Here is a 14,155-nt window from a genome sequence, read left to right as displayed (position 1 = left end):
GGACTACAAATGTGGATAGACAGGGAGAAACACAGGCAAGCCTAAGACGTGGTAAGATACGATATTCCTCACTATATGAAGTGACTGATAAGATCTGTATAATGGGTTGTAAAGAAATTCGTCAGGATTTTATTTGGTAGACAATTGATCTGTATTTATAGCATGATGGGATGACAGCACAATGATGTGTGTGGTATCATTGGAAAGCTCTGCTCTTGCATTTTCATGTGATATGCGTGGCATTTCTGTGCAACCCTGCATTCGCGAGTAATCCATCCAAGACTAATGTGTGCAAAGCTGTATGAAAGCTCTGTTATACATCATTTTAGTGTAACTTTATCATTTTTTTTCGCTGTGAAAACATTCGGAAAGCTACAATTCCGCTGTTTGACGTGATATGCGTGGCTTCTAGCTATGACGCACGGTCGCGGAGAAAAACCATAGAGAAGAACAGGTGTGAATTTGGACGCACTATGCGTTGTCCTGGATGGACTCCTTGGCCTGCTGCTGCTGCATTTTCCCCAAAAAACGGGACAAATTGTGTCCCGGGAGAGATTTTTTTTTCCTGGGACAGCTGATGAAAAAAGAGAACAATTCTGGGAAAAACGGGACGGGCGGCAACTCTAATGACAAAGAAATTTACTTATGTCGGTTGAAAACACTCTGTCACTGAACTCATCTGAAACACGTCCAATCTCTGTGCATTTTTGTGGGTCACTGTTTGGTGGTATTGTGGTCGACTGGCCAGAAGCACTAAAGGATCAACCCTGTATAACCATATTAAAAGTCCACGTGACAGTTTAGCCCATGTTAGGTTGTGCCCTGCGCTCCCCTTCCTATAAAAGGACCACAATCTAACTTTTGGAGATGTTTTTTTATCATATAAAACATTATTATGCCATAGGAATGTAGCATTTCTGCAAGAAATTATAAAATTTGCAGTACCGGTACTCTTAGTTACAGAAGAACAGCAAAAACATCAGCTAAAACAAGACTTCTACTGGTGTAGCAACTGGCTAGCTGGTGAAATAGCCACAGCTAGCCATAGCTAAAGCTAGCTGAAAACTATTGTCATTCATTATCAGCTGACACCTTTTGTTACATTTGTATGATTCATATGTAGCAAATCTGTTGAAACTTTACTTTCTTTCCACAAACATGGTTGGAAAAGTCTCATCAAAAAAGACCCGCTTTTGTCATTTGTTGGTCTTGAAAAGTTGATATGAAACATACAAAGTAATTACCATAAAAATGTTGGCATTGTACATTTGTACAGACCACGGATATGTGACATTTGTATGTTATTATGTAGCGTCATTTTTCAACAATGCTGTGATCAACATGTGGTTAGCTTTAGGCACAAAAAACACTTGGTTACTGTTAGGAAGAAAATATGTTTTGGCTTGAAATATCAGGTTTTTGGTGCAAAATTACAGCTAAAAAAGCAGAGATGTCTTGGTAACAACAGCCTCTTCTTATGGCACTATCACCACTGGAAAAAAGATATCCACAGTAATACCTCGCTAAAAAACTAGTTTTGTTGTTTGTTGGTCTCAAACATCGGTCTGCAGCTTAGCAGGCGCCTCTCCTGTTTTCACGCTATCCACTGTCCCCTCCACTTCCTGTTGACAAACATCGATATGATGCATATAAAACGTGCAAATGTAACATATCCATGGTTTGCAGAACCATACAATGCTATCATTTCATTCTGGTGACTGGGCTGTCCACATAACTAAATAAGACAGAGGCTAAATTGATTCATGATTCTTTTTTTGACTTCACTGGAATTCACACAAGTTAGTGTGTTAGTGTTTAATCTACATTTAATTCATGTGTTTAATGGATTAAACTGATTATGTCTATTTAATAAAATTATTAGAACAGGAAAACTTCCTGTTACTCTGCCCCAGCAGTGTTATGCATTATTCTAATATGGTTAAACCCACAAATTAGTTTTGCTGTGCTATATACTGGAGCGAAAGTGAAACCACAAACAAACCATTTATTTTCCATTAGATGAACTGATAGTGTTAAAGTTGAAATGGATTCATTTCATGAACATAACTCTCAGCATAGGTTTCATTTCAACATTTGAGGAGATATATGTCAAACAAAGCATTTGGGCGTCCTCTGCCAGAGGATTTTGAATGTCAAACACTTTAATTTCCTGCATTCTGGTGATTTTTTTTGCATCAATTAATGGTGTAAATGTCCTTGATTTTGTCTGCTGCTTTTATGTCTTTACTGCGGGGAACAAATGCACATCTTTTAAACATTAAGGGGGATGTGTTCCCTGCATCCAGCCAAAATGTACGCCTATGACTGTGAGTTACATAGCTGCCTCTGCACTGTAGAGATGTACTCCAGCTACAGCATGACATTTGATAGGATAAGTGATCCTCCACAAACACAAAACTGTTTGCAAGATTAAAGTGAAATCCTCACAGAATATCTATCAGAAGGATAGATGCAAAGGCAGGAGCAGGAACCGACCGGCTGAAATACTAAATAAAGAAAAGTACCAAAAGTTGGCATGAATGTCTGCCTAAATTCCTGAAGTCGTTTACTCATTCTGTCATTTATAGTCCCTGGCTGAAATCACATTTCGCCAGGTTTAGCCTATTTGGTTTAAGCAACATTCTTGTACATGCGCTTGTCTTGAGAAAACATTTAACATTTGAGAGCTTCGGCTTCTTTTATTGAATGAAAAGAGGACTTTTTACTTTTTGCTTTAGTGATAGCATGTCGGATTAAATGCATGAGCCTAATGAAGAAGAAAAGCATCTGTATTATAGGATTGCTCTGCAGTACACCATGTAAATTACCATAAAATGTACCAGAAATATAATATATATATAAGTAATGTTGATACATTTCAGCATCTTTAAATGACGCTCTAACCTCACATCTATCATAAAGGTCATAAGGTGATTCAGTGTTCCACACATCATAAACTAATGACTAAGCTAAAAACATACTCATATCCCACGTAATTACATTACACTGCATATACAGTGCAAACATAACTGGAAACCCAAACAAGGCACACTCATACGTTCCCTCACAGACTGCACACATATTTAAAATGTTTCCTTGGTGTATGTGCGTGTGTGAAAAAGGAGAGACAGAGTGAGTGTCTGACTCGCCGCGTCGAAAGCCTCAGTGACATGTGCAGTCCGCAGAAACACAATGGATCGCTGACAGACATTTTCCACAATAGAGCAATGGTGTCATGTGTTCAGTCATCACGGCCCAGTGTTGAGAGGTAAAATAAAGAAGTAATGTGACTTTTTCTTCCCAGGGGCACGTAGAATAATAAGAGCAATATTACAGACATCGATCAGTTTCAAACTGTAAATATTTCATAAAGAAAACAAACAGCAGACAAATCCAAGAAAGTAATACCACCAAAACAGTTTGACAGACAGGAGATCTCTGGGAAGTGTAGTGCAGAAACACCACAGCAAAGACAGAGAGTGAGGTTTTAAATATAAAGATGGCTGCACCGAATGAATTGCAGCCTCTTTTGGATGTTTGATCTGGTTAAATTGAAAGTGAGCTGAGGTCAACCCCCGGCGACAGCACAAGCCGAGTGTATAATGATGGGCTGAGGATCCTTTACACCCTAAGGATGTTTGGAGTTATGGCAAGTTGTTCAAAACACAGCAAGAAACCATAGCAACCGCAGGAAAATCCCAGGCCTATCAACAGCACACAAACACACACACAGACACACATATATGAACCCTCAAAACGTAAAGTCAAATCAAATCAAAACTCACCCTTTCAACACCCACCATTCTGAACAACAACAAGCCTGAGGAGCGTGAGTGTGTGTGTAGGAAACACCCAGACGGGCCAAAAATAGCTCGACACTCGCGTTCCCCATCTCTCGCTTTCAGTCCCTCGCTCTCTCTGTTTCTCTTTCTTTCTTTCTCTATATATGTCTCTCGCTCGTTATAAACCATTGGTAGGAAAAAAATAAGTTAATGTTCCCATACGGAAAATATCACCCACTTACGAGCGCGCTTGAATGTGAGAATATCAGACTGAGTGTATGATTGAGTGTATGGAGAGAATAATGACTATGTTGGCATAACTGCTGCACAAGGGGAAACATAAAGCTTCTCACAAGAGGGAAACATTTGTAGGTTGAAATTTGTTTGTCTGACACATTGAGCCGGTGAAAGAAGTCAGACATTCCTTGAGAATATTGGAGAAAATGATAAAGTTACTCTGGTATTAATTTTTTTGTCAAAATGGAGTTAGTTTAGGATAAAATAATATAACTGCGGATATGCTTTGGCCACGTAGGTCTTACCGTGCTATATTCTCCTGCATTTTCCCCCCTGTTTTTAGGATGCTGTCACACCCACAGATATTTTGCCTTGGTCCAAACCATGGTGGCAACCTTGTCAGTTTGTTTAGCTTCAGGATCCCCAATTACAAGTGAAGCAGGACTTGTAAACAAAAGTCACATGGACTCACAAGTAGCATGTTTACTGGACAGTTTTAGTAACCTGTCATCCAGCAAAGGTTGGAGATTTTTAAACAAATGTAATTGCAGTTAAATAAGCAAAGCACGCTGGCGTTGACTTGTGTCTCTGGCAGTGCCAACCTGAGCTATATTAAGATCTGAGTGTGCGCTAAAAGGATCTCTTTTCTTATTTTCATAGCCTTGGCCATCACAGCTTTCGGTTACAATAACATTGCACTCGCTCAAGTAATTGCTGAAATCTCAGAATGTGTTGACATCGATATAGCAAAGTATGATAGGGCAAGAATTAGACGCTCAGACAAGCAGACAGGTTGTAAACTAGTCTGCAGTTCAGCCAGATTATCCACAGCACTTTGGTGGAGGTAAACACAGCTATGGCAAGTATGGTGGGTCAAATCTGAACCAAGAAATCAGTCTGTAAACTGTGACTGTTCGTCTTTTTCTTGTTAAATTAAGTTTGACTAACTTGTCTGATCTAACTGATCATGTTTCTTGTCCTGTCTGACCCCTTTTTTCACCACATTCTGAATCTCAGCAATAAAATTTCATGAAGACTCTGGGATTAATTTTGCTGTAAAACTGTCTGGTGTGAGCAGACCTTCACTTAAAGGAATGAGGGCAGAGACTACCAAAATAAAACCCTATTTGTAATAAACATATATCACATGGTTGGCCCAACAGTCATAATCAATTCTGATTTTTATTCAAGGAGAATGTGTTGCACTCGAATACTGAAGAGTATATCTGATCAACAGTGGGACACGGTATGTGGGTGGAAGGGTTCTGCTCTGGGCCCTACAAAGGCTTGCATGTCACTGTTCATACTGAGATGTGTGTTTTGGGGACATTTCCTGTTATTAGATAAGATTGTTCTCATTCTTTGACAGACCACAGAACAGTTTTCATAGAGCCTCACAATTCCTGCTATCTTCATGTAATTATTTATTAACACTTTTGTTGAAGTTATTATTCTCACAGGGCCAAATAAAGGGGAAAAGGTACGGATATTTGGCCACCGTGTTAAGAGGCACTCTCCACTCTCCAGCACACAAACACATCTAATACAAAACTGATCTGTTTGCCTTAATAATGAACTCTCCTCATGAGGTAAGCCAGGGGTCAGGCTCAGCCATAGTACAGTACAGCAGCCTGGAGCTGGCAAAGGTTCATCTCTTTGTTCACTTCACTTCAGTGGTGCAGGTAACAAAGGGAAGGGGCTTACATTAGAGGCTCTGAAACCTTTAGGCAACCCTGTAACCTAAACTTGAACCCCCATCAACATTATTTCAGGATAACACTAATTGTAGCATTTAAAGCTACAATTGCTAATGTTTTTAAAAATAACTTTTAGTCATATTTGCTGAAACTGTCACTACATCCACACAGTAGTACATGAGGCACTGAAAAATAAATCAAGTCCCTCCTCATCGTAGTGCTACTAAGGCCCCAATCACACAGAAAACATTTTAACAGCTGGAGGCGGCTTTTTGTAATTGTTTTAATGAGAATTCAGTACTTTACTTGCTGTTTTTGCATTGCTACGCACCTCGCGCACTGCATTCTAGACACCTGGCATTTTTGCCTGAGCGGTCTGAACTCCTTGAGTTGGAAAAACTTCAACTCGGAGCGGAAAAGCACCCCACGTCATCTCCGTTAGAGGAGAAACTGGTGGTAGCAGTTGCTGGATACCCAGAGCTATACGACTTTACAAACTGCAGTTACCCCGAACTCAACAGAAAACAGCAAGCGTAGAAGCATATAAGTGCAGTACTTGAAATGGTCATCATCGAGGCGAAGCTCCTGGACCAACTGGTGGTACTCCCCATGATCCACCCTCTTTTTTAGGGTCTCATGTACTCACACACATTTCTGTTTCCCTGTGCCCAACTATTTGCAGACACCCTCTTATCCTTAGTCTCTATATACAGACTCTACATTCAGCGAATGTAGAGTCTGTAGGCAAACCCCGGAGATCTTGCCTCCGGAAGAAGAGCGGAAGAGCCCTGGTTTCCGGTTGTAGGCTGTTTGTAGTCCGCGTGATATTGACCAATCACGTTTGAGCCGGCTGCAGTTGTTGCCAGGTTGAACGCTCCGTGCGGTGAACTAACGAGGTGGAACATAATTGGCATCACTGCAAACTCTGAATCCATCACAGTGGTTCAGCATATTTACTTATATATAAATGGAAGTCGGAAACGGAAATTCGCCTCCTCCGCCCAAATCAAACTGGAATGCCAAAAAATCGGGGGTCTGCCCCCAGAGGCTGTATCGCCATCTGCCGGAAGTCAGACGCCGAATACAGCCGATGGGTTCTGAGAATGTCTTATCCTCAACCAGAGTGAGAGCAAGTACCCTCTGCCTGTCCATTTTAGGAACTGGGTACTAATTACTGTGAAATAAAGTGAATAAATACATTGATTACACTGGAAGGTTAGGGTATGGCAGTGCTGTGTGCCTTGTGTTTTGCAACCTGCAGAACGTTTTCTGTGTGATCGGGGCTTAATGGCATTTGCCAGAATCCACTGCAGCTGGTGGAAAACAACCAATCAGAACCGAGGAGTCTCTAATACAGCTGTCAGTCATGCAAATCACTGCTCATGAACTGCAGTCAAACGGTCAATCTAGGCCGTGCTGATCAAATATGAATCAAGATTCTGTTACTGCATTTTTACGACTCAAATGCAAACATATGTTAGTGTACTATTAAGCTGTGAATGACAAGTTTGCTCCAGCTGGTGGGTGGTGCTTCAATTTGGCTCAACTGTTTTATACATGGATGCCGGGTCACAAACTTACTCATGTCACAGCTAAACAGTACACTAAAATACGCTTGTGAAAACATTTGAAGTGAGAAATAGGCAATGTAACATAGTCTTGATTAATAAATATCACACAGGAGGGAGTGCTGTTGTTCTGAATATCAGGACAACTCTGATGCGGGCATACGCACAAGGCTGCAGACCAGTGAGTTAACAGCTTGATCAGACAGTACTGTTGCTACGTCTCCTGACGTCATAATGAGCACGGTTTGCAGTAAAATATCCAGGCTTCTTCTTTGTCCTCTTCCGATGACCATTCATTATCTAATCATATTCCTCTTTGTGGTGCAAAGTTTGTTAGAGCCTCCCTCAGTGTAGGCTAATTAATGGTTAATGCCACTACTGGTTCAGAACGCTTAAAGCAGAGTGATACATGCATAGTTACAAGTCCCAGTGCTGTTGTATTCATTTGATCAGCGCTGCTCAGTTTGACAATTTGATTGCAGCTCACGAGACAGGACTGACCGCTGCATCTGAGACTCCTTGGTTCTGATTGGTTGCTTTCATGATTCTTGCAAATACCATGAGAAGCACTTTGACGAGGCAGAGGAACCAGTCTTTTTTTTTTTCATAGGTTATCTGTCTCATGCACTACTGTGTGGATATATTGACACTACAAAACTGACAAAAACGTTTTAATAAAGGTTACCAACTACAGCTTTAATATGTGGCATAAGGTAAAAGGTTTTCCATACCACAGCTGAATGATGGTGTTTTTCTAGGGTCCAGCTTGCTGATATAAGGTTGTTTTTTTTGTTTTTTTTTAAATTGGGATGTTTCATAGTTTTCATACACTGTCTGTCTGGCTAAGATAAGACTAAGTAAGATAAACTTTATCGTCCCTGCAGGGAATTTGATCTTGGCTTTTGTAACCCTGCAGCGAGTGGATGAAAACAGCAACAAACACCATCAGCACAGGACGGAAACATCATACAGCTGCTACGCTTTATACACACTGAGTTTGTTGGGTCAAGACACATCAGGCGCGCATATCTGCTATCTATCTATGTCACTGATGATCGATGAAATTGAAGCGTCTCGGTCGGGAACTTGTGTTTTCTCTGGTGTTTTGAGTGAAAGGTTACACCTCTGCTCTCCGCTGTGCCCTCTGTGGGAATTTAAGACACAGAGCGAGAGAGCGAGCAAGAGAGACAGATGGGTTTTCCTCGCAGGATATCCTGTTCTAAGTAGAGCTGCTGGGCCCACTCTGACCTGCTCACCCCTCTTGACCCCTGACCCGCCCATAGTTTAGGCTCACATCTCCCGACGTTTCCTAATCGCTCAAATCTCTTCGTATTCTCTCAATTTCAGTGTGGCCCCTTCGCTTTCTCTCCTTCCTAACTCCTCTGTCATACTCACAGGTGTCACTTTAATTTCCCCTTTTTCCTTTTCCTCTTTGTTCCTTTGTCTGCGCCCACTCAATCTAGTGCCAGCCTTCTTTTCCGTCCTCATACCCTTTATGTTCGTTCCTCTTTCTAAAAGCATTTACCCTAAAGTCAAGAAATGAAACTATTTACTCATCTTAATTTTTTATGCAATGATTTAATCCTATAAATCTGAATTCAAGCAATCACCACCAATCAGCACACCTGTCACTCATGAGTTTGATTAAAAAACATTTTCTTGCAAATAAGTGATTTATGCATTAAGTGTATGTGCTGCATCTGAATGTACAAGCTGGTCTTTTCTTACAAAGTATTACCTTCAGGATACATCCATATCCCGAGCATGAATTACCATCCTTGCTACTTTTTATTGGCTGTCCGGAAAGTGTAGATCATCACATCACACTCTGATATAAATAACTACCATCTATATGTTAGTAAGTGTATTGCATAGCTGGTCAGTGACACAGGACTGCGCTCACTACTTTCACCTGCATTGATCTGTTTTTATGTCACTCTTTCCACCATGCAAGGGGTGTTTAAAGACAGCTGAGAAATGTCAGAAATGTCGATGTCACAGGTGTGGAAAAAAGCTGGAAAAGAAGTGTATTTTGCAAAGTGTTATATATCCTCTTTGTCACTTTCCTTGCAACCCCTGTTCCTCCTTGTTCTTTTTCACTCTCAGACTTCTTCCCTCTATTTTTAACGATGTTCCATCCACCATAATTTTCACTTGTTTTTCTGATCACAGTGCAGTTCCTGTGCGTCACGAGCTGAAAAAGAATACCCTCCTAATACTATCTTGGAGCAAGTGAAAATAAAATCTGTCAACGAGCCCGAGGGTATTTGTTGCCAACGTTTTCTTGAATAAAGTGTAATTTTCTCTGTACTACTGCTGTGTTCTGCCATATTTTCTCTTGTTTCAGGAACATATCGTTGCAGCACATTTCTGGAAATAGCGGTGATGATGTCGCTGCTTTGGCAATGCAGACTTGAAAACCACACACAAGGAAAGCACCACCATAATTATAAAAGTCTTAATTTGACTACAAACAGAGAAAAAAATCCATCAGGTGGAGTTTCGTGCCCTCTGAAGCTCTATTCTTCGTCTTCCCCCACTTTCTCTTCATGTCTCTCCGTCTGTCTCTCTCATTCTCTCTCATTCACCCCCAGCCCTCCCACCCAGCACGATAACTGGAATCCATTAGCTGATGAATGGTTGTTTGTGTTTTTTTAAGCTCAACAGCGCCGCCCACGGCCTGCGTGGCCAAAGAGGGCGATAAGAAAACATTTGCTGTGATTAGAGGAATAATTAGCCAATCGTCCTCTGACCTGCGAGCCAACCCCGGGGTCAAAGAGACACAGAGCGGGGCTGCTTCCCAGGTGGTTTCCCATGAAAACCATCACGCCACAAAGATATAGTGGAGTCATTGTCTGCAGACAGGTGACACTCACACGCAGAGCACATGCATTTCTATGTCCCGTATGTCTGGGAGAGTTTGCTGCTTGTATCTGAGCGTATGTGCATGTGTGTAAGAATCCCAGCGGACACAGCGCATAGTTTATCCAGAGAGACTGCGTTGGAAATCAACACTTCCTGCTTCCTGTGGCGAGAGGAAGTGCTACCGTCGCTGTCCCCTTATCGCCGGACACACAGGCAAAGCAGAGGGAGGAAGGCAGGGAGGGAGGGAAGAGGAAGAGGAGAAGGAGACGGAGGGTGGTCAAGCAGGCTAGACAAAGGGAGAGGACTGGCTGTGGCTGTGCTCACCAGTTGTTGGGGGTTTTTTTGGGAGAGGGTTTCTGGCAAAAAAATTGCAAAGATGATGAGGAGAACATGTAAAATGTCTCTCGCAGGCTTGTCAAACTGCGAGTAAACATAGCCTCTAACACTCATCTGAAAAATATGAAATCATGATTTTTTTTTAAAACGGGAACTACACCCAATTACAAAATTCCTACATGTTATTCCTAGGGTGTAAGACTGTCCAGAAATATTGGAGACATGAACAACTCTCCCAAATCCAAAAACTAGAGTGCTAATACTCAAATTTGATGTCATAGTGTATAAAATCCGGAGCTGCTCCATAGAAAGTGAATGGTGAAAGATGTTCTAGATGATGCTGAGAGCACCCAGGGGACTCTTCTGAGTATATGGGCACATTTTCTGATTCAGAACTGAGAGCACTACAGAACAGAATGAAGCTCATTTGGGAATAAATTCTGTGGGTCCACTTAATCAGACTCCCATTCATTGTCTATGGAGCAGCTCCAGACTTTATACTCGTTGACTTCACAAGTTTGAGACTTATTTCTCTGATTTCTTTCTTTTGGGGAGAGTAGCTCACGTTCACAAATACTGATGAAACTTTCCTAGGCCATGGAAATAACATATTAGAATTTTTAATTTCAGGTGCTCCCCCTTAAGATCCAAAACTTCCTCAACTTTTGGTTGCATGTCAGTAGGGTGGTGACAGATCAAACTAGCAGCTACAGGGTGAGACTATTTATAGTTTACATGACACAAAAATATAGATTTCCCTTGCAATATGTTGCAGGCCACTTAGAGCAAATCAATGTATATAGTGGACGAAACTGTGGATGAAAAGACTTCTTTTTCATGTTGGTAGGAGCAACTGCGTGTAGCATGCATGCAGATATAGATGAGCTGCAGGCAAAGAGAGATGAGGAAGGAGACAGTGAGTGACAAAGATTGTCAGGAAAGTTTGCAGCAAGTGTAAAAATAATGCAACAAGTTGGATGCATTTTGCAGGTTGCAATCAAAATGTATCAACTTGCACCTTATTGTGAAGGAGCAGGAGAGACACAGAGGGAGAGAGGGGGGGAAAGAAATGTTTGGGATCAGGGTGGGGAAGCTTTCAGCACTTGGGATTGTCCCAGATGGACACAAGCCGCTCCCTCCCTTTATAAACAGCCTCTGGCTTCCACCTCTCCTCTAACTCTCCTCTCCGTCATTCTCTTCTTCTTTACTTTAATGCTTGTTGTACACAACTTAACTCCCACTTTGCAGGAACTCCGGGACCCTCAGCAGAAAATAAGAACAAATTGACACTTTGTTTTTTCCTCTTTACCTCTGACAATTTCATCTGCCCCCCCCAGCACCACCACCACCACCCCCCAATCCCTGCCATTTCCAAAGTCAACACACCACTAAATGCCGGGCTGACTCACTTCCACTGTGGGTGGCTCTGTTTCCAATTTTCTCACCACCTCAGCCAACCCACCACCACTGAAGAAAAGAGAAAACTTTTTGTCCAGAAAACAACAAAATAGGTAGCCAACCAGACATGCAAAATGCACAGGCAACTTTTCCAGGTTGCTTAGTGTTAAAGGGACAAAGGCATGCACATAGATGCCGAGAGGAGACACGGGAGGAAAGCAAGCATGCTTCTCCCACTTCTTTTGTGGCTCTGAAATGGTTAGCCCTGTTTTCCTTCCTTTCTTTCTCTTTGGGAGAGCGTGGGAGCGCCCTCAGAGTGCTGCAGAGAAACCACGGGGCTCATAACAACAGGAGGAAGCCGGTAACTTGAGTAACTTTGGGCCGGGGCAGAGAGAGAGAGGGGGATAAGGAGAAGAAGTGGGACGGGGAGCGGAGGAAAGGACAGAGAAGCGTTTCACATCTTCACATGTCCCCACGTTTTGAAAACATGAAATCTGAGCTGTAACAAATAAAGAAAGCCACATTTACAAATGACCTGTTGCATTCCAGACTGCATTTCCAACATGCACACACACGCATGCACGCACACGCAAAGTGGCATTTTCACACACAGTCATCCCTCTGCAACACACTCAGTGTGAAATGAGACAACTTTCCCAACCAGAGCGCTGCCTTACCCGTCTGTAGTGTGAACATTCAGCATGAGGAGTGTGTTAGAAAGTCCCGTCAGTCATGTTCACGTACAGTTCAGTCCAGAGAGATCGAGAGTGGTGAGGACACCCAAACTACACACACACACTCACACACACAGGCACAGTATCAGTTCCCTCTGTCCAAGTGTTGAGAAAGTGAGGGGCCGCAACAAAAGGCAACAGAGGGAGGGAGGGAGAGATCGAGGTAGAGAGAGAGAGAGAGAGAGAGAGAGAGAGAGATTAACCCTTCTGAACTGACGGGTGGACTCTCTCCCTCCCTCACACACACACACACACACACACACACACACACACACACACACATACACAGTTGGTTTGCCGTATCACTGACTTCTTGTGTTTTCGCTCAAGTGCCAAGAGGAGGAAGGGAGAGCAGAGGGAAACCAGAGTGTAAGTGTGTGTATTCATGGTCACCGATGTGTGTATTGTAGTATGTGTGTGTGTGTGTGCGTGTGTGTGTGTGTATTTTAAGGTAGGAGGGACAGGCTGGCTCAAGTCCAGAGGCAGCCAGCCTGGTAGAAAAAGACAATAGCAGGAAACACTATATCAGGAGGAGGCAAAATACCAGCACAAAAATAATTAACAGACAGTGAAAAACAATGACATACACCGTGGAAAACACAGCCTGCAGCCTGCGCCGAACAATGATAGTGGAAACAAGGAGCAGAAAAGGCTTTTTTTAATTGTTGTTGTTGTCGTTACCACCGGATATAAAAACCCCAAATCCAGAAAGAACTGAGGGGTGAGTGGCGACGAATGTCAGAAATGTCGGTGTTATTTTTGTACGCGCAAAAGCTTTGAGCTTTTTTTGGCATTCGTCATCATTTCAACATTTTTCAAAATTACTCTCATACTCAGTTGTGCTCAATCACAAGCATGTAAAAGCACATTCCCCGTGCAATCAGTCAGCCATGACTCCCACACAAATCTCACCACCACCACCCACACACACCCACACACACCCACACACACCCACACACACACACACACACACACACACACACACACACACACACACACACACACACACACACATACATTCCCCCAGCTGTAATCATATCTAGTGATAAGGGCAGCTTCCCCCAGCGGTCGCTGGCTCTCCGACTCCAACCACAGTGACTTACAATGGCCCTGTATTCTGAGCCTGCTCTGATTACACACACAAGGAGCTGCATTACACCCTGCTAATTCAATTTCCTCCCCTCCGGGTCAACCTTTGTGTGTTTGTGTGTGTGTATGTGTGTCAGTGCATAAGGAGGAACTGATTAAGCAGTTGTTGAAGGAAACAAGCTGCTTGTACAGAAACTGAGTGTAATAGTCCATGGGGGGTTAATGGGGTTGTTGATCAATACCATAGTTGTTTTTCCAGATCTTGAGGTTTTTGGCAGTTGTGTGTTGGAGGTAAAACTTCATCAGCTGGAGCGTCAAAACACTGAGAATCAGGTGAGTGGTGACGTGAGCAAGTATAGCAACATACAGTTTTCAGTTATGATGGTTAATGTATGAGTTGCACCTGTTGTTGTGTATTAGAGTGATGCAATACTCGTTCTCAAAGCAAA

At 42.5% G+C, this 14,155-nt stretch overlaps 1 protein-coding gene across 1 annotated transcript in view; it reads right to left on the bottom strand.

Moving 5' to 3' along the window:
* The window catches only part of hdac7a (histone deacetylase 7a), an 80,907-nt gene extending 68,170 nt beyond the window's left edge, over positions 1-12,737 (bottom strand). Inside the window, exon 1 of the mRNA XM_050064405.1 lies at positions 12,561-12,737. Coding sequence (XP_049920362.1) covers positions 12,561-12,579 — 19 coding nt within the window. The 5' untranslated portion in view covers positions 12,580-12,737. The remainder of the gene's footprint in view (positions 1-12,560) is intronic.
* Positions 12,738-14,155: the final 1,418 nt, after the last annotated feature.

This window comes from Epinephelus moara, chromosome 16 (assembly GCF_006386435.1).
Source record: "Epinephelus moara isolate mb chromosome 16, YSFRI_EMoa_1.0, whole genome shotgun sequence".
Taxonomy (NCBI): domain Eukaryota; kingdom Metazoa; phylum Chordata; class Actinopteri; order Perciformes; family Serranidae; genus Epinephelus; species Epinephelus moara.
The sequence above is the reverse complement of the archived record's forward strand: the minus strand, read 5'-3'. Positions and strand labels throughout refer to the sequence as shown.